At 38.4% G+C, this 27,645-nt stretch overlaps 1 protein-coding gene across 2 annotated transcripts in view; it reads left to right on the forward strand.

Annotated features, from left to right (window-relative positions):
* Positions 1-27,645, forward strand: part of nphp4 (nephronophthisis 4) — a 173,969-nt gene that overhangs the window by 6,052 nt on the left and 140,272 nt on the right. The window contains exons 1-4 of one of the 2 annotated variants that reach the window (XM_086276158.1): positions 13,916-14,170; positions 14,882-15,051; positions 15,792-15,856; positions 26,313-26,462. In XM_086276158.1, coding sequence (XP_086132284.1) covers positions 14,156-14,170; positions 14,882-15,051; positions 15,792-15,856; positions 26,313-26,462 — 400 coding nt within the window. In that variant the 5' untranslated portion in view covers positions 13,916-14,155. Of the gene's footprint in view, positions 1-13,915; positions 14,171-14,881; positions 15,052-15,791; positions 15,857-26,312; positions 26,463-27,645 lie in introns of those variants that run through there. The other variant, XM_086276157.1, reaches the window with a different exon arrangement.

Raw genomic sequence — 27,645 nt, forward strand, 5'->3', positions numbered from 1 at the left:
CAGAGACACCAATGAGTCACAGCTATGGCACATTCATGATTTCCAGTTTTGTCACCATCTGTTTTCTCCCCTTTCCTCTGCGTGATGTTCTTTTGATCGAACAATATCTCACAGTGAATGGCCTTACTTTGATCCGCCGTAATAGTCATAGCCTGTACAAAAAAAAAACTCCGCTTGGTGTCCCAATAAGCATCCAAATCCAATTATCCATCCAGGGTAATAATATAAACCACATCATATCCTATCATGATGATAAAGTGGGCCTGGCCCTCTCTGTGTCATGCCGCAAGAGCTCCGCTAGCTTTTTTTTTTTTTTTATTGGATTTGGCCCAATGCACTTGCATTCATGCTGGTGTTTATGAGTGGCAAATTGCTGTTTGATATCCAAATAACGTCGGGGGGGTTCTCTCCTATGTTACGGGAGCACAGGGAAAATTGCAAGGCACCCCCCTCCCCCCAGTCAGCCATGATGGATTGGTTTTAATATCTGGTGAAAAGCTAAGATGCACGGTGATTAAAAAGAGAGTGCTTACTAATTTTTTTCCCTCTCTTTGCATCTCTTTCTTTCCCGATAGAGGAATGACATCTTGTCAACTGTGCCAGCTCCTTCGTGGGTTGTTTTTAATTGTTAGGTCAGACTTATTAGGCTTTTATTTTGAAAGTAGTGCCATTTTAATTGCCATGCCAAGCCTTCAGTGGGTCTGAAAAAGATTTATGCATGCAAAACAGAAACTACTGTGAAGTCCAGTCGTAGTTTCAGACCTTCTGAATCAAAATGAACCTTGTTTTGTGATGTGTTTGACTTGTGTGTCAAATATGTCCCTTTTGAGAATTTTTTAATTTTTTTGTAATCTTTTTGTTGTTGTACAACTCAATATGTCCTGAATTATCAAACTTACACTTACTTCCCCGGTTGTTGGTTTTCTCAAATCATGACTCAGATTGTTTGTGAGGTATAGGGATATTTTAACTCTCCTTTGAACACATTGAGGCAAAGGGAGCGCTGTGATCAGTAGAGGGCAATGTTGTGCTACAGATGCACAGATTTAGGAGTCGAGAGAATGGTAGAGAGAGAAATGTGCATCTTTCTGCATTGTCTCTCACTGTGATCACTCCATTTGAACTCCCTGCCTTCACGGGGAGCCAGTGGTTTCTTCTCATATGTGCAACATTATCAGGCCGACAGATGGGCTTGAGAGAAAAGGCCAAGCTTTGTTCGTGTCCGTGCAACCTCTGTTTCTCTAGGTCTGCAAATGCTATTTGGCATTGCATGCTATAAACTAAGAGTAACATACACACACGCGTGTGTACACACACATGTTTATTCCTCACAATGTTACTAAAAACAGTACCCTTTATACCAGCATACGCATCATCACACACGCATTATTACATGACTTCAAAGAAGTAAAAAGCAGACAGTGCTTCACCGATGGGAAAATATTTAAACATCAGATGTGCAATTCCGCCACTTTTGTTTCTTGAAACATTTTTCTCTTAAGAACAAACTACTTTCAAAGTGAAGAATCCCTTATGGTTCAAACTTGAGCTCTGAGTAATGAGTACAAGGCAGCAGACACACTCATCTGCAAAGTGTAAGTTTCTAAAACATACAATAGATTGCCAAATTTAAGCTGTCAGAGCTGTAACAAAGCCACAGTTAAAGCCTCAACCCTTTCTACTTTTCCTTGCTTTCTTAAAGCAGAGACATACTCCAGCAAGGCTTGCTCAGATGAGGGGGGGAAAAAACTTCTCTTTGAAGTCTGGTGTATTTGTTGTGTGCCATGCACAGTGTTTTGCAGTCTGCCACGTATGACTCCACACATGATTCCCAGCCACTCAACCGTGGATATCGAGCTGTCACATACGTCTTTTCGGAAAAATGTGACATGATCTAACTCTCATGTCCACTTTTCATGTCACTCCGTGAGAAGAGAAGAGCTTAACATAAATTATGTTCATCCCTGGTAATTTTAGCTGTTTTAGGTTGAATACAAGGAAACATCTGTAATGGTATTATTCCACTGATTCATTTCAGTTTACCAGACTTTTTCTCTGATGATGGATTGCATGGCCTGTATGTTGGTAACCATACCAGTTTATGTATATTTTATTCATATAGCAAGAAATATATGCACTTAGCTGCCACTTAATTAGGTACACCTTGATAGTGCTGGGTTGTACCTCCTTTTGCCTTCATAACTGTCCAAATTCTTAGTGTCATGGACTTAACTAGGTGCTGGAAATATTTATTTGTGATATTGATCCATATTGACGTGACCTGTTCCACCACATCCCAGTGGTGCTCTGTTGGATTGGGAGCTGATGACTGTGGAGGCCATTTGACTACCAGCGAACTCACTGTAATGTTAAAGTAGCCGGTTTTAAATGATTTAAGCTATGTGACATGGTGTGTTAGCTGACAGTAGTTGCACCTGGTGTGGTCTTCTGCTGCTCTAGACTCTCTGTTTCAAGGTTCAGTGTGTTTAGAGAAGCTCTTCTGCAAGCCTTGGTTGTAACAAGTGATTATTTCCTAACCTCCAGGTGAAAATCACATCAACAAGAGAGCTGCTGGTCACTTAATCCCTTTAAGTCTCTCTCTTCTCCATTCTGATGCTTGGTTTGAACTTCAGAAAGCCATTTCGACCATTTCTGCATGCCTAACAGCACAGAGTTGCTGCCATGTGATTCGCCGATTAGATAATTGTTTGTTGCAGTTGAACGGGTTTACCTGATAAAGAGGCCAGTGAGTGTATATTTTTCAAATGCAATTCCATTAAAAAAAATATACCCTGACTGACTAAAAAAGAAAAACCCAAAACCGTCACACGGTGATAGGTATAATTGATGTTAGTATCTGTACTGGCTTTTATATTGAATTGATATTCATCCATAATTCTGTAAATAGAAGCCTTTCTAAAAGGAGGCTATATCTATGCCACAGCAACTATTGCATTTACTGTGTTTTTCATTTACTTTGTTAAAGTTAGCCCACATGTTTTACCCTCTTTGCTCTAACTATAGTCCACAGATTGTAAACAAAGTTAGAGTGACTGGGAGAAAACATTAATTACACAGTAGGCAGTCTGAAAATGCCTAAAGTTAAAAGACTTAAATGACTCAGTGGTGTCCATATACTGATGAGAGGATGACAGCTCTGGAGCAGTATTTTAGCGCTAATATAATCATCAGTTGATAAGTCTATAAGTAAGTAAGTACATTTTATTTATATAGTGAATTTGAAATTGAAGTACAGTAAAAAATAAAAGGGTTCCTAAAAATTCATGGTACACACTATTTACTTAAAGTACCACAACAACAACAATAACTTGTGCTTCAGCCACAGTTCCAAAGATTAGCATTTTCTAAAAGGTTGACAAAAAAGGTATATATTTAGTTTAGATCTGAAGGTTGGAGGTCACATGGGAGGAGTACCAACTCCTTTTAAAATGAATTTCAGCAGCACTCAAGAGTGGTTGGTAAGCAGTCCTTAATGATTTTGAGGGAGAATGTGGACATAGCTGTTTTAATAAAAAAAAAAAAAAGAGTTAAAAGTGCCCAAGTTATTCATCAAGCTCTCAGTTAATAGTGGAGGAACAAACAATATGTCCTCTGTTATCTGGTGTTAACAAACAGCAGATACAATTTTTAACTCACAGCATGAATCTTTTTAACAGATTTTATGCTTTTCACGTTTAATTTCATGGTGTTTTGTCCCTACTGTGTGGAGATGCCCTTAAATTGCCAGCACTTAATTGAGAAAGCACTTGCTTCATAAATGCAGAGTGAGCATTTTAATTTTAGGCCTGTCTTGATGGCAAATTGGTATTGATTGGTTTTTGTCCACTCAATTCATACATGAATCTGGCTACAAATTCATTTAATGTAAATTTGCAAAACAAAAACAGAACAAATAATGAATTGCTAAATTCATTTTTGCAGCAATAACACTTAAAGTAAAAATAAACACCAATATATGCAATGAAAAGTAAGCCCATAAACCAAACAGAATCAAACATGCCACTGTTTCTGCCCCTACAAATGTCCACAGATTGGTAAAACTTCTCACTAGATCACTCTATAATGAGTTATGGCAACATACTATTGACTACTACTGTCCTATGTTTAGAATAAAGCATTTTTTAGAAATAACACAATTATGGCTCCTAAGATGCATCTGGTGTATATCTAAAAATAGACCATAACTTGCACTAGTTTTAGATTTTATTAAACCAAAACAAGCTCTGCTGGGCCAAAGAAAAAATATCCATCTATACACAGCCATGGCTTTTTCCAGTATTGGTATTGCAGACAGGAAGCTGAAGCAGACATGTTAATTACAAGACAGCAGAGTGTAATTTACTCTTACTAATGGGCAGTAAAATGCATTGCTGGGAAAAAACTCACACTGGAAGAAGACTTTAAAATTCATATATTTAATAAATAACTTGCAAAATAACCTTGAAAAATCACTGAAATAAACATGCAGCATACTCTGTTATGACAATTAGCAGTCAGTTATGTTTCATTCGCAGCTCAGTGGGCAAATGATAGAAGTTTAGCACAGTATAGTAGGAACCTAAATGCTTTCCTTGTTATTGTTTTTTCTTTCTTTTTTTTCAAACCCAAATTGTTTTGATCCTGAATTAAATTGTGGCACCAATAATTAAATTGGGAGGTTGCAAAATACTTTACGCTAGTGCTGTTGAAGGAGGTTCATAAGTTAAGAGGATCACTAAAGCATTGGCAAATTATCTTGAGGGGCATTTGAGTGTCTTTATAGAATTTTATGTTGAGGTGTTTGATACCTATTAAGTATTTTCCACTTAAAACCAAAAATGTGAATCTCATAGTGGTTTTCAATGGGATCACTAAAGCCACCCTTGATATTTTTCTGTGTGGGCCAAATAGTCTAACCTGAAGTTCAGACGGACAATGCCATTGCTCTTATGCTAAAGGCACATAGCTGAAAATTTACCCAAAGTCATTATCACATGCATTTAGAAAACATTGTGGACACACTACTTGGTTTTTTGTTGTTGTTTGGTTTTTTTTTTTAAACAATTTGGCAAGGCTATACTTTATTTAATGAACCTTTTCAATTAATAAATGAGAAAGTAAATGTGTGGGTGGTGTCTGCTTTAATGGTGCAATTATCACCTTTATTTTCTATGCTTGGCATTCACTTAAAGCCCATGAGCTCGTCATCTTGTATTTTTATGCAACTGCCCTAACCAGAGAGGTTTTATTGAGTTTAGAGGTCTGCTGCTGGCATGTAGATGGCCTAAAGAAGTAATGAAAAACTTTTTCCTTGATAGATATTTTGCTATTGCTTCAGTGGTTTTGAATATTCAGTCGACTACACATAGGTATTAAACTGAGAAGTTGGTTGCAAGACATTTATACATCACCTTTTGACTGCACCATTAAAGGCACTTCAATCAGTTTATATTATAAACAGCTTTATTACTGTGTTATTGTGTTTTTAACTTCTTTAATAATTTCTTTAGGACAGATACTGCCATTTTTCAAAGACAAGAAGCTGGCTGTTCTAGGAGTTCAGTGTTTCTAATTTCTGTCTTTTGATATTTAAAAAAAAGAATATCAGTAGATGCTTACAATGGTTAACACATTCACTTGGTAAGTGAAAGGTTGCTGGTTCCATTCCAGCTGGAGACATGTATCCCATGTTGGGTTGCTTGAAGAAGGATGTCCGGAGCTACCTCCTGTGGTGACCCCTTGTGGCAAGAGAGTAGCTTAAAATAGCTCTACTATGCGCTATCTACAGTGCACAGGAATGTTTGGGGAAAATAGTATCACTTTGAATTGATTTTTAAAGCCAATTCTGCTTTTTTGGGTTGTTTTTTTTTTGTTTTGTTAAGGATGTGCTTGAGAGCGACTATATTAAGTCAAAGTGTTGATGAGTTGAGTTGCATTCTTGGTTCTTTCTCTTTGTTGCTGGAAATATAACTACATCTGCTATATATTGAAATGAATTCCTTTTAAGAATGTTTGCTTCCCCAGAATGACTCAAAAGAGAGCTCAGATAATGACTAGCTGTACAACACATATGTGGGTCTTGCTATGTCCTGTCTTCCCTTCTTTGTTTGCTTTTTATAGGGTATGGCACCTTCTCAAGTCAAAGTAGAAGGCTAATGAAAACCCTCTGTCTGAAAAGCTATATGATTGATGGATAAAGAAGCTGCCATGGCAGCATAGACAGTCCTTCAGCTTACCTCTGTGCTTAATTCCTTCTCCCGACTGGCATTCCACACTAAAAGATATACACTTCAATTATACATGGGGACGGTGGGGGCACAGGCTGCTCTGCCTTGCCTGAGAACTGATCAATATTTCAGCTCCAAGGGGACCAAACATCTAGCGGAGCAGCTGCTGCTTAACAGCTTTACACAGTAGAGTGGCACACCCAGTAATATGCAGCTATATACTGTGGGTGTGTGTATGTGTGATCGTGGGATTTCAAGGGCCGCAAGAACTACTGCCGAGGTGACAGTAGGGAGAGATGAGAGCCTTGAGGAGGTTTTAGGTGTGTGTGTGTGTGTGGCTGCTTTCTACTGTGTGTGCTGTGTATTGACTTGATTCTTACTTGACTGTTCTTTCTCCATCCCTATCTCATTTCTCTTTCTGTCACTCCCTCTTTTCCCTCCACAGACAAACACACATACACACAGAGCTCGTCCCTATAATTCGGCTATCAGCGCTCCCCGGGGTCTGCACTGCCTCTGTGTGTGTGTTCAGACAGAAGAAAAGAAAGAGAATCTGTCTGTCTCATACTTTGTTGTTTCAGGCTTAGACATGTCAATTCAATCTTTACCTATTTGTATCTGAAGTCTGGCAGACTTCCTCTATTTTCTTTCATTGTTTTATATTTCCTGCATTCCTTCTGTATTGTGATGCATTTCCAGGATTCAGACAGTGCCCACAGTTTGTTTGCGAGGCATTTCAGACAGGATTTACAAAATGTCAGGAGACCAAAACCTGGGTGACAAGCTAAGACTTAGAGCGAGTGCTGAGATCTGTTGCTGGCGAAGCTGGGATGTTGTAGAATTTTGTCGGAGTTTGAGACAAAGCTGCAAACAGAGGCAGACAAACCGAAGTGGTTGAAGTCAGAAAATGATTGTGAATGTTGTGCTGATCATGAGGAATCATGAGAAAACTGGCCTAGGAGAGTTCAGGCTGTGTTCGAGAATAAAGGTGGTCATACCAAATATTGCCATTCAAGCTCCACCATTTATGGTTGCACATTTCAATGAATTGCTGCAACTATTTCCCACTTTCTTAACAACAGAACTGAGGGGTGGTTTAAGACTTTTTCACAGTAGTGTAAGAAACATATCCAGAAATCCAGGCCAAAACTTCAACATTTCTTGATATTTCATTCACCATGTGAATAATGTGATTGGTTACAGTTATGTGTATGTGATTTAGTGCTGCAAGATGGTAGACATAGACAACATAGCACAATAGACATTCTATTACCAGAAGACTTCACATACAATATATTTTACTTTCACATTTTGTTCTCGTTGGATGTCATTTTGAAAGGATTTCATCACTTTAAATTTTACTAAATAAAACTAAAAATAAGAAACCTATCACCAGACACTTTTCTCAAACGTGAATGGTTTATTATTCTAGCATTCCTTATTGACAATTCCTGATAGTGAATTTATAATGAATAAATTCTGATTTAAATCAGAAGCTGTTTGAAGAAAACAATAAAATTCTACATTTTGATCATCCCCACACATTCATATCAACAAAAGTATTTACATTTACTTTCAGTGGACAGAAAGTAAATGTAGTTCTTATTTAGTCTACTTATATTTTAAGTGATTTCACTAGCTGTTAAAGTTTTCTGTAGTAAAATAGCCTAAGATTTTTGAACACTGAGAATTACTGCCCTGTGAAAGTTCTTGCTGGATAGAAATCACATCACTGTCACCTCATTCCTCAGAGGGATTCCACATAATTGGGCTATTTCTCCAGTAATTGCTGCAGTCCTCTTTGCCTGATAGCTCGGCTTTTGCCTGTCCTTCACTTGTTTTTTTTCCCTCTCTTTTTTGTCCTTATAACATATCAAACCTCTTTTTTTAAACAACTTCAGCCACATTACACATCTCCTGGGATGCAGCATTTATTACCACTGTGAATGCAATCCAAGCCGGCCCCCCCTTCACTTAAACCCATCGCCGAAGTGATAGAAAAAAAAACACATTTTCTCATCAGCTCCAGCTTTAGGCTCTCGCTTGCTGCATCCTCTGTCTTCAGTGTTCCAAAAAGAACTTTTCTTTATAAAGAATAGAACATAACAAATTTATTAGGCCGCCTGTCATGAAAACAGTAAGGCACAAATATTTAACAAAATCTATCAAAACCTTGTTTAAAACTAAAAATTCATGGATAAAAATGTCATTTTGATTAAAGAGCTCGCACCTACTGTTGGATTAAACATTACAGACATAACAGACTCCATCCATTCTCTTCCGCTTATCCTTGTCAGGGTTGTGGGGTGCCTGGAGCCTATCCTAGTTTCTTAGGGCGAGAGGCAGGGTATGCCCTGGACAGGTTGCCAGTCTGTCGCAGGGCTAACACATAGAGAAAGCAACCATTGGCACCCACATTCAAACCTATGGGTAATTTAGAGTTACCAATTAACCTATCCCTACTAACTGCATGCCTTTGGAATGTGGGAGGAAGCATGTGTGCCTGAAAAAACCCCACGCAAACACAGGGAGAACATGCAAACTCCACAGATGATTTAGTTAATTACCAATATTGATATAAACCTTACATTGGGTGATGATTTAATAAACTCTTTAAGAACTATGTAAATTTTCAAAAGCTTATTTTGGCAAAGGTAAGAGTATAAGTGCTAGTCATTTATTCAATTCCACATTTATCCAGGAACAAAAACCACTGCAGCTGGATTCGGTGATCGTTTTTCATAACATGATTAAGATCATTTCTGTGCTGGAGCCCAGTGTGCTTCACATAGATGATCGTTTTCTGACAAGGAAGAATGATGGCTGACATATCTGTCCTGTTGATACTCAACAGACTTTGGACCTGTGAGGACCTCTTGTTGAAAGTGTTTTTTGTCTGTCACACATATACATACCAGTCTTACCAGCCCAGAAACGATCAGTGACATTTATTACTGGCCATAAGGAAACCCGAAGCTTCTAACACTGTCATTTTCTCTGCCTCTCTATCATCCGCACCACCATCTCTCATCTCTCCTATGCTAGCGACAGTTATAGAATTTCATACCAAGAGGATTTGTGATGCTTACACCCGCTGGTTCTGTGCCTGTAAAATGATGTGCTGCGTTTCTCTTGCTTTTGCGCTCTCTTTCTCCCGCTCCCTCTCTTCCCTCTACCTCAAGGCGTTGGCTATGCTGCCAAAACTTGTATCAAAGCACTACAGCTAAGAATCTCCCTGAGCACATGTGCTTGCTTAACTTCATAAATCTTCATGAGCTGAGTTGTATGACTTTGAGTTCAACAGGGAAAGTCCAAGGGTAATAGCACATGGTATACAGCACATCTACTTGTACATCTAGAGTTTAGGGTTAAATGTATATGTGTGCTAGCTTACTGCATTGCCTAGTTGTGATTCATTGTACTTTGTTTTTATTGTGTTTTAGCTATAACAATGACTTTTAGTCAGCTTAGCTACCTACAGGTACATGCATTACATGTGAATAACACAGGCATGCAGACATAGGGAACTGGCTGGTTAGCTAAATCCCAGGTAGCTTACACTTTTGTTCCCAGGCTCCTAGCCAATGTGTGGGCTAAATGGAAATGCCCTGTTTGCTTTTCTTTTGGGAAGCCTCCAATGGTTGAACAACAGGTCGATGTCAATTATACTCCAGTTGCTCTGGACCTCTGTTTGCAAAACCAATGCTCATTTGTAGCCTTTTTCTTTTGTCCATTGCCCATGGAATTCCTCTTAGTGCTTGCCTCAGTAGAACAGTTGAATGACCACCTCAGGGGGGCAAGAAGAATTAGCTTTAGCTTTTATACTCTGACAATGCAAAGACAGGATCATAAATGTGTCACTAGTGCCTATTCAGCTTCTTTAAATATAAACATATCCCATAATATAGCAATTCATGTTGCTTGTTCTGTGTTTTCTTCTATAGCCTTAAATCTCACATCATCAGTCTTTCATGGTTTCATTTGCCTCTTCTCTTTCACCCACAAAGAGGTCCCAGAAAACCTCCCCAGAAGCTGCAGACAAGCTTGTTGTTAGCAGTGACAGTGACTTCCAGCCACATGCCTCTGCGCTGATGATGTTTTAATGTCATCCCGTTTCTGTTCTTCCCTCTTTACTCAAGTTATGGGCATTGAATATTTACCCCTGTGAGAATCGATTACTGCTCTGTTGACGGTTGCCGCAGAGTATAACCTCTCATTAGAGCCGACATATGCTGCGCCTGGCGTTGCTGCCGATGCAAGCTGTTTTTTCAATGACATCTCCCAGTGTTCCCATGGCGTTGTGAGCAAGATCTTACAACACTGCCTTGAAGTGAAAGTTGTGGGGAAAGAACTGCTATTATGTTGGATGGTAGATAGTACAAACTTAGAGATGTGGCAGTGTAATTGCTGGTTGGAACATAATACACATATATATCCATATATGGGGCTGAACATACAGAGTTCAAATTTGTCCTTTTTAAGTTTTGATAAAGTAAAGGCCATAGCCTCCAGTACAACTGGCCGATTGGTTGCTCGGTATACTTGTCCAAGTTCTATTGGTATTTGCCACTGCTACCTTTGTAAGGAGTAAAGGAGCAAGTGAGCTTCTGTGGAAAAACAAGTCACTATTTGGCCCACCCTGACAGAGATGGCTGTGTTTTTATTCAAAGTGATGGACAGAAGGTTGAGTGTAAACGCTTTGTCGTATGTTTTGTTTCATATTGTGACACATTTTTTTCTGCTGGCAGTGTCAAGACTGCACGAAGACCGGTTCAACCCCCAGACTGCTACGATAGCAGCGTGCTCATATAATACATGCAGTGGTTATGTGGTTTAGTATTCTCTTGCTGAAATATACAACACTTTACCTGAAAAATATTTTGTCTGGATGGGAGCACATGCTGTATAAATCCCTCAGCATTGATGATGCCTTTCCAGATATGCCCAAATGTGCTACTGATCTTGCCTGAGCTTGCCATTCAAAACAAGCTAATATTTTTCTTAAAATCATACATTTTCTCAGTTCAAACACTTGATATGTTTTCTATGTTCTACTGTAAATAAAATTTGGGTTTATAAGATTTTCAAGTCTTTGTCTTTTGTTTTTATATACATTTTATACAGTGTTTGGACTTTGGCTCTGTTCAGAAACAGTCCATCCAGCCATCACTATTATTATGCAATACATGGTTGCGGAGCTGTCTTGGGGCAGGAGGCAGGGTAAATTGTGGACAGTTTGCCAATCTGTTGCTCGGCTAATGTACAGAGACCGATAACCATACAGTCTCAAGGGCCATTTAAAATTACCAGTTAACCTAACATGGATGTCTTTGAGCTGTGTGAGGAAGGCAGAGTATCTGGGGAGAACTTATTAGGAACTATTAGAACTATTAGGAGACAGTACTAACTATCACACCGTTATTGTATGAAGAGTAATTGTTATATTATTATTGATTATTGATGGTAAACGTATCTCCTGTAAGCAAGTGATAATAGAGGCAGGATCTTAACAACACAGACGAGCGAAGAACGCTCCACCTGTGAATTTGTACTAGAAAATGACCTAAATAAGACTCAGTATAGCTACAGCAGTATCAGTCAGAACACTTGTTATTATTTTATCTTTAGTTGAGCTTGTCTGTTTCAAAATGTTCAGTCACGGCTGTTCTTTTTAGCTCTGACTACATTTCGTCTGTAAATCTGAATAATTGCAAATTGAATATGGGAGCTATTTGCTCTATGGGGACATGAAGTGGGATTTTTTTTTTGTTCCAGAGACTGGACTGAAATCAATTTGGAGTTGTATCAAAGCATTGGAGCGTATGAAAAAGGAATTCAAGCTTGAACTGGAAATTCATCATGAACAATGTCCATATTTGGATTGCTTTTAGACTGGGGACTGCGTCTTTAACCGCAATGCAGATTCTACAGTATCACGGTGGGAGGGAACTTGGGTGAACATGATAGAATATGCCCCCCCCCCCAAAAAAACCCAAAATGTCTTGTTATACAACTTGGGGATAGGTTCAAAAGAAGTTCGTTCAAAAATGAGGCTTTGATTTGGGAGTTAAGGTTGGAAATAAATAAACTGAGTGAAAGTAAAGTTTTCAGTCCATGAATACTGAATGACATGCATCTAGGGATGTGGGATATTTTTACTTTCTCAGCTCAGCCAGTGTTTGTTGTTGCTAAAATATCTGTCTGAATTCCAGCTCAGCAAACAGAGTAAATGCTCAGTGAGGAAATGTACACCATCATTTCTGAGAATAAGGGAGGATTTGGATTAAAACAGATTGAGTATTTTAAAATTTAATACAAGTTTCTCTAAAATTCTTCATTGGAAGCTTGTTGATCAAAATGATTTCCTCAACAGTTCTCAGCTTCTATGTTTAGGCTTTGAACAAAGGGAAATATGTCATTGTTGAATTTCTTCCAACAGGGAGTTTCTTTTTTAGCAGAGACACCAGTTTGTGAACCACACTATTCTGTAAGTGTCAGCTTCCTTGTTGATGAGGCAAAGACTAGTGGGTGTAGATACAAGCAGACAAATAACTAAACCAAACCATACGAGTACCTTTACTTCCCATGTTTTACATTTGTATTCACCATTCACCAGTGTTTGTATTTTGAAAAGAAGTCATTTAAACTCACCGTGCATAGAGATAAAAGCGATGTGGCCGAAATAGGAATGCCTCAGAGGCTTTGAATTTGAATAAATGGCTCAGTGGTGGCTGATAGCTGGGTCTAAAGATGAACAGGGTCTGCCTCAGTAGGCTGGGAGAAATTGGTTCTATATTTCAAGATAGCTCATGTCTACTTATACCGTTTTGTTTTTTTTTTCCTTTTGATGCCGTCATGTTCTTCTCTATGGTTTTGAAAAACAACAGGCTTTATTGTGCTCAGGGACGAATGGATCAGAGAGAATTTGTGGGCCTCTTTATCTTATTCAGGCCTTTGTGCATGTAAATCAGTGTGGCTCTGCTGTAGGTAGGCTGTTATTTCGAATTTGAATGACTGTCCCTTCTGAACTAGTTAAATAAAAAAAAAAACCAAGGTCATCCTCACCTGCATAATCCTATGGTTTCTTTATCAGGGGACATTCCCTCCTCTTGAATGTTAGATTTGCCAATCAGGTATTCTGGTCAGGATGTTTGGCTCATTCTTTTTAGAGACCTGCAATATGGAGACTGACACAGATGTGCTTGGAGTGACCACAGAGAATCCGAAGATGGTAAATGGTAGAAATTTTGAAGTCTTTTTAAAATAAAGAAAAACATCTAACAAGATGTATGCTATCGTGATTGGAACGAAGACAAGCAATCTGTTACAATTACAAAGCAATTAAATAAATCAAAGAAATATGCTTGTGAGCAACCCGTACAGCTGTTGCTGTTTTCCTGTCAATATTATTCAAGAATGAAGCTTGATTGCATGTTGACGTATTTATTCTGTGTACCATGTTTCGGGCTTGCTGGCTTGTTTGTTTGTTTCTTTCTCTTTGTACTTATGTACCTTTTATTTCCTACCATATGAAGTGGCTATTAATAGCCACATTGATTTCATTCACAGTGATCTGAAGTGAATGCATACCAGGTGCACACTAAATATCTCTGCACTGTGTGTTTTATGTGGTATGGTATTTTTTTCACTGTTTTTTAAATGAATTAATGACCTGGGGAGAGGGAAGCCATGTGCCTTTAAAAAATCCTAGTCAGAACAACTATGTGTAGAATTTCTGTGTAGTCATGGCAACTTTCAATTTGTTTTAATGGTGTACTTTTGTAAGGTGGTAAATCAGTTTCTTGTTTTTAGCTGTTTATTCTCAGTGTCCCCGGGATCCTGGTTTCGTAGTCCAAATAGTAAATGTGTATTTTGTTCCTAGTTTGATTATCCTTGTACTGCAGTAACTCAAATGACAGCAACATTTGATGCTTCAAGCTGAAGTAGGTACCAGGGGATTGTACACCATCTGTACTTGTTTATAGGTCATTTCCCTGAAATGATTTTCAACATACGCACACAGTTTAATGGCTATATGTCATATAAACCTTCTTGAGCTTAGTACTGTCTGCATTATGCTTTCAATTTGTGCTAAATATGGAACATACATCTAAAAACATGTATTAAAATTGCTTGCTTGCCTAGTTATTGTTCTCATTGTTCTGTTACTTGTTACACTTATTACATTAATATTCGTAACCTGTTATTTTGTAAAATACATTTTTAAAGCAAATGTTTATTAATATAGTGTTAATGTAAACACTAATTTGCATACAGTGTTTAGTGTAATTTACTTTAAAACCATGTGCTGAGTCATGAAGTATAAGGAGGACGAAAGATGTTGGGGTACCTTTCACCTGTAGATGCAACTCTTCATCAGCTAAGTGATTTGAAAGTTTTGTTGTCTTCTTTAAGCAGTACAGTTTAGATCCCAGATGTCTGTGATTGACAGGTTGCTGCCTTTGTACCGTGTTATATAGAAATTTACACCTTGGATGCCACACATAGGTTAAAAAAACTATTAAACAAAGCAAGATGATGATGGCCAACACGTAAGAGGAGGCAAAACCAGGTTTCCACAAATCATTGGTCCTGTTATTTTCATTTTGGCTTAATTTCGGATCTTGTTTTACTCCTTGTGTTTCTTTTTCTAGGTACTGTATGTCCATACCTCTTTGACTTTACCCAGCACACTGTTGGTTCTGGAGTTGGTGTCATTATCACCCAGACCAGACTGCTCTCACCAGGCTCTGGGACGAGGCTTTACTGTCCTGGAGCTTTTCACCAACAGGCCAGACACCCCAGCTGCTGATGGGGAGAGAAGGTGATTAGTCCATTCTTAATTCCTCTGCCGAAGGATTAATGAACTTTCTCATGAAGAGATTATTAAAGAGCAGGTGTATTTAGAGTGAAAGAGTTTCTGCCAGAATATTATCCAGGGACTTAGAGTTCACCTAGTTTGCTTGGTCTTTCAAATTTTTAGATCAGTATTCATGTGTAACATATAGATATGGCTTTTTACTCCATGTAGACCTACTATTGTGTGTAAGGTGTTTAAATCAACTAGGGTTTGCTATGTTGGTAAGTACAGTGGAACCCTGACTTACGAAATTAATTCGTTCCTGAGGGTCTTTCGTAAGTCGAAAATTTTCGTAAGTCAAAGCACCCATCGCGCCTTTTGAGTGAACGATAGGCTATAGGCTAATTGCTAACTGCAACAACAATGCATCGTTCAAGTGGAACAGCGAAGCGCAATTACGAAAGCCAAGGGGGTTGTCACATGATTCGGAAGGCATTGTGGGCATTGTAGGCATTGTAGGCATTCTGGGCTCAGCCAATCAGAGCCAGCGGATTTCATTACGCTGGCATTTTGCCGTAACACAGGCAGAAATATTGCCGTTAAGTGCCTTCATAACTTGAATTTTTCATTAAATGGGGTATTCGTAAGTCTGGGTTCCACTGTAGTAGAATTATATGTAGCCTGTGTGTTTTTGTTATGTGGGGATCTATAGGAGTTTTCTTTACGTGTGAAGTCATGGGTGTTGGTGTTATTTTACGTCCTAGGCTGAATCTACATCACGGATCACCAAGAGCCTTGCTTCACCCTCTAATAAAGGACGCTGTTGACTGTAAGAATACTTTATTCATACTATCTATTTATCAGGTGTATTCACTTTAGGTATTTTTCACAGTGCATGTGGTCTTTAGCAGTATTTACTTCCAGGCCAGCGAATCTACCTGTATTTGACATAAAACTTTGACGCCCGCTTAATTTTTAGCTGGGGTTTGGGTTAGAGAAACGGCTGTCAACCAAATGTTTTGAGCTGAACAGTTTTGAACTTTGCTACATTACAAAAATGTGAGCTGTTCAAAAAGTGCGTTATACCTGTGATTCATTTGCTGCTCATACTATCTGAAGGGATTATGTCATCAGGTGTAACCTTTGGAAAGGTTACCGTTATTGTAGTGGTGACCTGTTCTGTCAGTTTTTTCTTTGTACAGAGTCAATCTGCATAAATCTAACTCACAAAACTAAATGCTCTGTACTATGAGCTACAAAATTCAGGGAAGCAAAATAAAATAGTTGCAGAAGTTATTTTAGGTCAGCTAAACTGACACAGAGATACTAAAACTTGAATGATGACTAAAGAAGTCTTTGGTGGGGAAAATCAAACAGTTGTTTGCAGTTGGTGCTAGAATAAAAAGTTACAGCTGATAAACAGTATAATAGAGAATGACAGCCAAATGCGAAATAGAGATCAGAGATATAGTAATTATAGTGAGATGATGGGACATCAGGAAGCATTGCGTGGGCCCTCTGCCATGTAAAGTGACGCAAAGATGTGTCATTTGTCAACTAGTATTTTAACTTTTTTTTTTAACCAGGTACCATCGCATAAAGATAGCACTTTGGTCAGCTTACATGAAAGAGGGTGTTCAAGAGAGAAAAGGCAGTGACAGATAGCCAGACGTCACACTGTAATGATGATAAAGATTTTTTTATGGCCTCTCAGCGCTTGAATCTTGTTTAAAAATAGTGATCATGACGCAAACTTTCAGAAATATTTTCCATTTGGTCGATCACATCTAAGTGCCACAAAGGTGTGTGTGTAACAAACTAAGAACAAGGGCTAGAAAGAGAGGAACACTTTACAGCAGAGGCAGTAGAGTTATATTAATTAAAAAAATATATACAGTTTTTTTAAGCATGTCATTTTTGACAGATTACAACTCCGAGGTCCATCTACAGTAACATCGAGTAATTGACCTGAATCATTTTCAAGGACAGTGCTCAAGCTGACAGTTGTTTTATTAACATAACATCAAGCGTTACATGGTAGAATCCTCACTCAAAGACTTTAAGTGAGTCTGGGACCATGGGTCACAGAAGGCTGCAGCTGCACCTTTGTGCAAAAGAAGGGCAGCCTCCAGGATTTCCTTCTGGTGAAGCCACTCCTGGCAGGCTTGGAAAGTCCTGTTTTAAGATGCTTTTGCCAACTTTTGATCCTTTCCCCTGGGAGAAATGTTTCCACTTCAAAACTGTTTTAGTGCTAATGGAAAAAGAGACAGATTAAATAAATTGTAGGTACATTATGACATAATTTTTATAACCCTAACCTTTTTAAAATCGACAAAGAGAAAGTCTAACATAACCTGATTCCCGGAGTGGGCATTTCTTAGCGTAGACGATCTAGTCATCAATTTTGCAAATTTATATAGGCTGACAGAGGCATCCCCTACCTGATGTTAGAGAGGAGAGAGGTGTGATGTAACGGGGTTTCTGACACCAGCAGTTGTACCGACCCTAAAGCCTGCTTAAGCCACACATTTGAAGCAGACACCTTCTTCACCTTGAAAATATTTTCCTAGGTAGCACTTGGTCAGTGGATTATTGACTATATGACCTCAATGGCTTTTTTTAAAAGGCCATTTTCCCCCTTTGAGACAAAATGCAGGTTTTCGCTCCCTGGTAAAAGCTGACAGTTTTGGTTATCTGGTTTACCTTAGATTTAGAGTTGTTTTGGATAATTCTTGGGTTTTCTGCTAAAGCACTGGGTTGATCTAGAATTGTCTTTGACTTAAAGCCAAGGCTATGAATTACAAAACAGACGTGCCTCACAGTATGAATAACACGGTGCCCAGTGAGAGCCAGAGTTCCTGTCTTGGCTATCATGTCACATGAATATTAGAAAACCTCCTCTCAAACGGACTGTTATGCTCTCTGAATTATTAAACATAAGCCTGTTATTTAGTCGAAAGTTGCTTCTTTCTTTTAAGAGCCATGTTGCTGCTGCTTTTGCTGTAGCTCTTTTGTGTCCAAAGCCTTTTTTCTTAACTTTTAATAACTTTTAGTTTCATCCACTGTGACAGAGACCCGCAGTCCCTATCTGCTGGGTGACATGGAATACTTAGGAGTGGTTTTATTATTTTATTTTATTTTTTAAATAAGTGTCTAAAAAATTTTTGTGCAGAAGTGAATTAAGCACGTTCTTATAGTGGCCATTCATGTCTTATGGTGTGGAAGAATTATAATGAGAAATCATTCCCTAGAGGGGATATAGATGGCTCAATATTGTAAAAAATGTTAAACTTAATCATCATCTTGGCCTCCTCCGACGACCTGTTTGCTGCTGTCTGCTGCTGAAAGGCCGTGGGGAGAGGGGACACTTGGGCAGTGCATTTATTGCAGCATATAATGTGTTTTCTGGATACATTGTGCTTTTTCAGCATTCAAATATTGATGGCACCGTGTCAGAGCACTGGCTATGAATTTCAGACAGATCAGGCCTTAACTTAACAAAAAAGTTATCAATAGTTCTTTTCATCTTTTCTTATTACCCACAGCTACATCCACTTCTCTCAGGCCTAGGCTGCTCACTAGGGCTGGGTATCATCACTGATTTCTATAATCCATTCGATTACGGTTCTCAAAGTCCTGATTTGATTCAATTTAGCCTCAGACAGTCAGAAATATTATAATTCTGATCATTTATCAGTACTGATACACATGAGACTTCATCAGAATTGTGAAAATCACAGCAGATGCCTTTGTGTGAAAGTAACTGAGAATAAAACACAGGAAAACATGAAGGAGATTTTCCTGGTCTGGCTTTTTATAGCAGATAACCTTAAAAATATTCTGCAATATTCTACAATTTTGCATAATTTTAAGAAATTTATATTTCTTCAGTATTGAACAGCAGAAATTAGGCTTTCTTGTCCGAGGTCATTTAAGTGGAAAAAGAAAAAGCGCTGTAAACAACGGTAGACTGGTGGGTAATAAGCGAATGAATAATGCAGAAAACAGATTTGAGACGGGAAACTGTTCCTGAAGTACAGAGAGAGAGAGAGCTGTGCAGGAAGTGTGATTTTTATCGTGGTGGAAGCAAAACAGCAAAAGTCAGCGTACGTTTGAAAATGGACCCAATCAATCCAAATGTCAGCAAATTCAAGTTCATGTGCTTTTGGACAGGAGAAAAAGAAATGGGATTTAAGGTTGTGACAGATTTCTACAGCCACATTCAAATGACATTATGGTCACGCTATGCTTTTACTTGACCAACACACTATTACTTTGAGTTAATTAAAGAGGATTCATTTCTTTAATATAACTTATTACGAGATTATGGCATACAAAGCAAGGCGGGAAATGCATTTAAAACTGACAGGCCTCGCTGACTGATGCGCTGAAAGTTTCTAAACCCATTCAACATGTAATTTTTTTTTGATTCTAGAAAACTTTAAGTTGAAGTGAAGAATATCAGTTATTTGAAAACTGTCACCTAAAACCACTGAAACGTAAATGTGAGCTTTTACCCCCCACACATACAGTAAATTGTGTTCTGTGTATGTTTATATAGAAAGTAAAGGTTAATGGATGTATTTAAAAGTTTCACAGTCTGTTATAACAACATAATTTTATAAAGATAATGAATGCCTAGTATGGCAGGTCGTAGTGCCAATATAACCACTGACTGTCTGCCTCTGGTTGAGTAAAATGGATGGCAACACAGGCAGCTGTAGCGATAGTGTTCTGCTGGGCTTCAGCTGAGCTAATTCTGGTCAGTGAACTTGTGCTTTCAACTATGTCTGTTGTGTCTGTCTTTTTATTATAACTGTCAAATAATGTAAATTGGTGTGTGGTTACTTTTGTATACCTTATAAAAAGTCTGTACTCCACTTTTGGTGAGTGAAATTCTTGTTTTTTAACTATATGTCTATTAACAATTACAAGATATGTCTGGCGATGCACTTATACAGTCTATAGATGCATCTTACTAACCAGGATTTCTAGCAAAACTCTAGCATAACTATGTCCTCTACCGTATGATCTAAGTATTGTGATAGTGATAAGCTAAAATACAGGCTTCAAAACTGAGATCACAAACCAATACGAGATGCCACATGGGGCTTTGTCCATCTTCTGTATTCAGTCTATGGGGATTGCAAAACTGGGTTATTTAAATGTGAAGCACCTACAGTGTTCAATGATAAAATGAGGGGAGAATTATTATTCTGAAATGCTGTAGACTTATTTGAAACCCGTGATACTGGGTAAGCAAGCATCTTTTTTTTTCTTTAAGTGTATGTGAATTGTCTTGACATTTAGATTTTTCTTTTACTAGACCACATACACTTAAATTGTTACTAATTTTAGGCATAGGCTTGGTGACCTTTATATCAGAAAACCAGTGGAGCAAAGATGTAGACAAAGCAAAAGATTAATATGACAAAAGTATTTTCACACCAGCCCAAGCTACTTTGGCTTTAACTTCACTCTTTCAGCGCCACCTGTGGGTGAAGAACCTCAGTCATAATGTGATGAAATGTAATTCTTTTTTAAGAATTGTTTTATTCATTTTCTTCTGTTTTTTGCTGAACAAACACTGGCAAAGTAAATAAAAGACACCTAATTCTTGTCATATAATTGAAATGAACATCAGGGTAAATTATCTGATAAATAAGGTCAGATGTTGGGAAAAAAAGACTAGTGCAGCCTGGCCTTATTAAAAGAAGACAAACAAAAGTGTTTCATGACTCTAAAAACATGACACCTTAGATAAACATATTTCATCTTCCAGCAGAAGATAAAGTTTGCTTCAATGGTTAAACACTGCTCTAGTCTATAAAACACAGTTCATATAAAAGGCATACAATTGTCCTTCCGTATTGAGTTTCATTATACAATTTGAATTGGAGAGAGCTTAAGACAGGAGAAAATGGTGGCAGCAAAGAAGTCAAAAACCCCCCATTTTCCAGTGCTGGAGTCAGGGTCAAGAGGCAGGAAATGGGAAAAGGAGGAAAAATGAAAGGAAGGAAGTTGCCGTGGGGCTTTTGAAAGTCTTAAAGGATAAAAGCATGAAGGGAGGCAGTATGCTCATTGGCCTGATCTAAGCTTCTCCTCTCAACCAACTGGGAGAAAAGGGGAAGACGCAGAGAGAAGAAAAACTGAAATGAGGATCGAGAGCTGCTCTGGGGACCTGTTAATGTGATGAGAGGACACACAGATGGTACATTGTGTTCACATTAGCATAGCCTTATTTGAAGCCATGATGCATTAATTTATTGTGTATGTCTGAGCATAAGAGGATAGAAAGGTTGTGTCATGACAGATTTTGTCAATTACACACTTAAAAATCCTATCTGTGGCCAAAAAGGAGGTTTTTCAGTGCTTTCAGCAGAGTTATTGCTGTAAATGCTACAAAAGTGTTTGCTTTTGTCACTGCTATGTTTAGTTTGCACTTAAACAATGCTTTTTATCGGATGCAACTCCTTGAGGCTCAAATTGAGCTAGGTTGAAGTCATCATCATGGTGAGGTTTTTCTTGCTGTATATCTCTTGGTAACTGATTAAACACAGCACTGGTCGCAGCTAGATCAACTTCCTCTAGATAGGCTGGTGCCTATTTGCACCAGCACGGTAGGAGCCCATCTAAGCTATTATAGGGCCATAGGCAGGGTACACCCTGGACAGGCTGCCAGTCTGTTGCAGGCCCACAGAGAGACAGACAACCATTCACACTTACATTCACATCTATGAACAATTTAGAATCACCAATAAATTAAACCCCTTTGGACTGTGGGAGTACCCAGACGCAAGTTCCACACAGAAACGCCCCGGGCAGATGTGGAGTTGCTGCGAGGCAACAGTGCTAACCACAGCGCCACCATGCTGCCACCTGACAGTTAAAAAATATGTTATTATGACGTTTTATTTTTTTTTAATAAAACGACAGTGCACATAATACAGTAAAGGTAATACAGACATTTTTTTCTCATGCGTAGAACCAACTGGGTTTCTGGATCGGGTCGTGAGAGTGACCACTGAGCCGTACATTCTTGTGTGGATTGAAACGAGCCAGCAAAGCAAAGAATTTGCATCAGTTTTTTGTAATCTGACTTACTTGATGAATCACCACAGGCCTATTAGAATTCATTTTAAGATAAAATAAATGTTTTAAATTTTTAAGTAATGTGAGTGGACAAGTAGCTAATAGAACCTTTGATGTGAGGCTTGAGAGAGAAATTTGGACTTGCCAGATGACTTGGATTTGAATCTATTTACTTAGTTAATAGTCTGGGAGCTCAAATTACCCCCCAAAATACTGAAAAATTTCCTGCTGAACAGCTCTGCCAAATAGTCCTGAGTAATTAGCTATATCACCAATGTCATTATGATTTAATGCACACACATTAGGAAACTGTTAGATCTTGATTTAGAGTAAACTCTAAATTCTGATCAAAGAAAACAAATTAAAAAAGTCAAAATAAAAGGAATTGGTTTCGACAGATAAACCAGTAGTTCTGTAGATTTTTATCCAGTGTATCGCCTCCCTGCAGGAGTCCATATGATTCAGATGTGCTAATTATAGTAAATCCTAATAATCATATTGGTAATGATTTAGTACCTTGTCTTGTAAATACAGCCAGAACATTGCACTTATTAAAGAGAATTAACAAGGTCCCAAAAGCGATTGATCCTCTTCTCACTCATCCCTTTGTATCTCACAGGTGGTCTCTACACCCTTGTGTACAATATTTCCCTCTTCATCATGTCTCAGACGACAGTATCTTTCCCTCCCGCTGGTAGTTACCTTAATAGCTCACCTCACAGTTGAGTGATGTCATTCATTACACGCCTGCTTCACACTGCTGAGTATTATATGGCTGTCGCTGTCACACCGTGATCTCTGATTCACCCTGAACCTGAATGCAGTACAGTTAAGCCTGATTTGTAGACACAAGCTGCTGCGGTACCTATTTATCATTCAGTTGAAGCAAATGAGCATCTTAAAAAACAAAACGACTAAAGTTGATCTGATGTTTCTTACACTCTTCCAATCAAAATGACATAGTTTAACTTGTACTGAAAAACTCTGTAACCTAACATAATGAATTATGTATTTAATGTAGTAAGTTTGATTCACTGCAAAAAATGAATATAAAGCCAGCAAATGTTAAACTAACAAGTGCCCCTGTATGTGCTTGACTTTCAGTAATGCCTAAGCTCTCATCTTTATTACTTCTTCTACACAACCTTCTCCCAAAACCACTACCTCTGTTTGATGCCGAGCCATTTTTTTGTTCTCTCCCCCCCTCCCCCCTCCCCCCGCTCTCCAGTTTCTCGGTTTCACATCTCTTGCCAAGTTGCTGCTCAACTGACTCTGCGGTACCACACTCTGCTGTAAGGAAATTTTGGGGTAGTTTTCTAATCTATGCACAGCATCTGACTGAAACCCAAGCTTGATGCATAATGAATAACACGAAATAAAAGATGAAAAAGTTGCAGACACCTGGGCACCATCTGTGTCAGGAAAGTTCTGTGTTTCTTTTCCCTTTTCCTTTCTCTGCCCATCCTACTTTTCCCTCCCTCCTGTGTGTTCATGGTAAGAAACACCCTTTTAGCGAGAGCTGCTGTTGCCACTAAAAACGTCTGTAGAACAGTTGACACAGTACGACAATCTTAGAATTTTCCCCAAACCCCTTTTCTTCTTCTTCTACTTCATCTTTTTTTGTTGGATTTTGACATAAGCACTTTTTTTGTACTGGTAGAGAGAGTTAAAGGGTTTGTGTGGGATGAGTCATAGACAGGGAGGGGAACACAGTGATATACTCCATCATCTTCTTTCCTTCTCAATCCCCTTTCAATGACTTTAGCGATAAAGGTACTAGCGCTGCCCTGAAAATGAATGAAAAGCAGTCTACATCCGAAATGGACGTTCTGTCCATCCTTTTTGGGACTTCAACAGCTTTTCATAAAAATATTATTCTGTGCAGTTGGATGAGAAAAACTAACATTGTTTGTTTTGCTGATTTTTTTATTTTATTTTTAATTTAAATTTTTTTAGCTTAAATATACATGTTTGTGATAGATTTTTATACCAGTGAACTTTGTTCTTTTTATTTTCCAAACTCTGATGCATACAGGGGAAAAAACTGCTTCTGTGTGGCTGAGATTCAGCAATTTTTCCAGACTACTGGATTTTGAGTAGTTTTTCTTATAACTGCAGTGCTGCCTCATCATATTTTGATGCCTGGTGCTTTGGTCTAAAGAAGAGAGTAGACTGAGTTTTTGCAGGCACATTCACAGACATTGTATTTGTATTAACATATACCATTAACAGTCTTTAATCGTTTGCACAACTCCTTTGCAAGGCGAAAAAGGAAATGTACAAATCTGATGAGAGTTTCAAACACAACATTGTGCCTTCCACAGAGCAGACAAAAGGGTATCCATAAATAGGATAGGAGGAGTTGCAGAGAATATTTTGGCAGGGCTCATACTGTGGAAGATCCGAAATGACACAAAGGTAATCCTATAAAACCCCAAACTGCAGGGGGGTTACTTGTCGGAGTGAGTACTCGCAAGCATTAAAGATCTTTAACCATACTGCAGTGCTGTTAGGGCTGAGCTAATTTTTAACCTTGTATGTAGGAAACATACACTGTAGTGTAGTTTGGCCTTTTCTAACTGTTGTGATGAATTTACAAAATCAAAAAAAAGAAAAGAAAAAAAACGTAGAAGGTAATTTTTTTAATTATTATTTTTCAAAGCAAAGTGGTAGAATTTAACATCAATAGCAAACCAAAGTCAAACAGTCTATTTGTGTTAGAGGTTAAAGTTAAACTGCCTTCAGTTGGATCTGCCCATTAAATTTTAATCACATCTTGAACCCTGGATTCCCTGAGAGTTTGTAAAACACTGTAGCACTCTGTTATGGATCCAACTTGTGATGTAAAAATATATTTTTCAATTTTATATTTTTCCTGAATAGTTTGAGGCTGAAGACATGGTGGGTGAAGAGTTAGCAACAAGGTTATGATAATTAATTAAAACGAAATGAAAATAATAGCCAGGAACAAAACATTTTGGTCGCCTAAGATGAAAACTAAAATTAAGATTATATAATTTTGGAAAAGTAAATAACTAAATAAAAAAATATATCTATAAGGGTAATTTTTAGTATTTGTTAATTTGGTAAAATATGATTAAGTGTTTATTGACACTTTACGGTTCTACAAGACTGTAAATCATCTGCTTTTCAAAACTTTCTGTGTTTGTATTCTAATACCCAGATCTTGCCCCTTTAAATATACTATATATTATATTTATATATCAGTCATATCCAGTCATGACCACTATCATTAAAACAACCAAACAAACAAAAAACATTATTTCCATTTGTAGACATATATATATTTGCTGGTATATGTCACCACTCGTACATGAAAGGTTAGATATGGGCATTAAAAACAGGACAAGGATCAGATGGGGTGGAACTGGGTTGATCAGTTATTACTGCAGGTCACTGACCAGCCTCTAGGTCAGTGTGCCTGGAGCTTTAGCAATCGATTTCACAGCGATTTCCAGCAACCACTTTCAAAAATATGCATATTCTACTGCTTATGTGTTACCTTTAGGTTCCTCAATGCCATTGTCTTGAAACAAGCTACTGAAGTGAATGGAGCATCATGTATTGATTGTTACTGATGCTGTTGAAGGTGCAGTCATTAACCCTGTCAGAGAGAAAGATTGCAATGCTTTGCCAGGCTTGAAGGAAACCAACATACGCAGCGCATCAAACTCCACTTGACTCACCTTCCAAATGATCTGTGCTTTGTGTTGATGGCAGGAGTTGTGGGTTGTTGCTTGTCATTGGACGACCTCCTTGAATGATGACGATGTCTGCTTTATTGCTCATACCTTGTGTCTCATCTACGCTGCAGTGCCCCTCGGGACGAGCGTGTTTTCCAAGTTGAATTGTTGTCATTTCAGTTTCAGCCCTGGAAAATGATGCTTGGAGTGTAATGGAACATTGCACATAAGTCACGAACAGCAAAAATGGAATATTGAAAAATGAAAGCGTCTATATGTGTTGGGTGTCAGGTGAATCCCTGCTTCTGGAGAAATATTAGATTGCATCGTGCCAAGGAGATGGATAACATTTTTCTGGGGAACTTGAGGATAATGACAGGGTAAAACAGCATATCTTTCTCATTTGGATTCAGAAGAAGAGTTTGCCTATTTGTCATGAAATGCGTGCAGAACATTCAACGTAAATTTGCTGTATGTCTCCTTTTGCAGATCATAATATGTTGAAGATTATTGAAGGAGCACATTTGGCCTGTGTCCTGAAAAAACATCCTGCACTGGATTCTGTCCTGCACCTCTTTCCAGAGAATGTCCTTGTATCCGGGGAAGAGAACATTCCTGGACTAGTAGCTTCCCCGACAGGTAAACTTTACATCACTGAGAAATTTTAGGATCTTAAGGGCCTTTTAAATAGGACATGCTGCGCCCTGAAACCCATTCTTTTCCTTTGCTTGCACCACCAAACAATAATTGTCACTCACCCAACTTTGACTGCTACATGCTGTGACATACCTTCATGCAACCAAAAGAAATGAAGCCTAGAGCTGTTCTAAATTCAACCACACAATGTACCAAAACTGAAGAAAGAAAAGTTGATTCTGTGCCTATTTGAGTTCAATAAACTTTATGACATAAGTTTATGTGCATGTAAGGACCTCGGGAGGAAAGCAGTGTGTTGTGGAAACGACAGTTTTCACAAGTAGGGACAGCATCTAAGCTTTCTTTTTTATCGATGTGAGATACTGTACATGTTTTGAATGACTGGGAGCAGGCGCATCTAGTACATAGCGAGGAGTACTCACGTGTACTTAGTTATGCACTCCTCGTCAGAGTTTGTGTTAATATGTCAGCCTGCAAGAGTACAAAGCAGCATGTCAGTTAAAATACGTATGAATATTCATTGTGTGAACTACTTTAGAAAAATATTGATATGTTTTGAGATCAGCGTAAGACGAAAGCTCCCTAATGAATTGAATATCTGTAAGTCTGAGTTTTGGTTTTTACAGCTGGGTGAATTCAAATTGTTTGCCTTCAGCTTATGTGGCTGGATTGTTACTCTCATTAAGATTATTTTAAACACATTAAATCCTAATGACTGTCATGAGGCCTGTGAGCAGGAGAAGTTACTTGTTAGTCATTGTCTTGACTAATCAGCCTACTTTTGCCTTTTACTCATTTATTCAATATATGCTTCTACAGACACCCCCCCCCCCAATAAGGTTGGCTGTTAATGTGGTGTGCCTTTGCCCATCTTAAAGCGTCAGTTCACTTATGAAGTACAAGACCTTATAAAATTTCAGAGAGAAGGATAAAGCCCCAAACACACCACAAGCCTAGAGAGTGTTTAGGACCATCTGGTAACTGGTCACAAGAGAAAAATGCGTAATCCTCATTTGGCTGGCGAGTGGTTGCTGCAGGTTGCTTGGTGTTGCTAGGTGAAGTTGGTTGCACAGAAGAATATGATGCTTCATGGAAAACTCCTTGCCATTGCTTTGCTCACTAGCAAATTGCTGTGGTCACTCACATTCTTCAAGAAGGATTCCAG

Source organism: Aulonocara sp. 'chitande type north' Nkhata Bay, linkage group LG20, assembly GCF_057382095.1.
Source record: "Aulonocara sp. 'chitande type north' Nkhata Bay isolate Kocher_YH1m ecotype deep benthic linkage group LG20, A_spYH_male_GT1.1, whole genome shotgun sequence".
Lineage (NCBI taxonomy): Eukaryota > Metazoa > Chordata > Actinopteri > Cichliformes > Cichlidae > Aulonocara > Aulonocara sp. 'chitande type north' Nkhata Bay.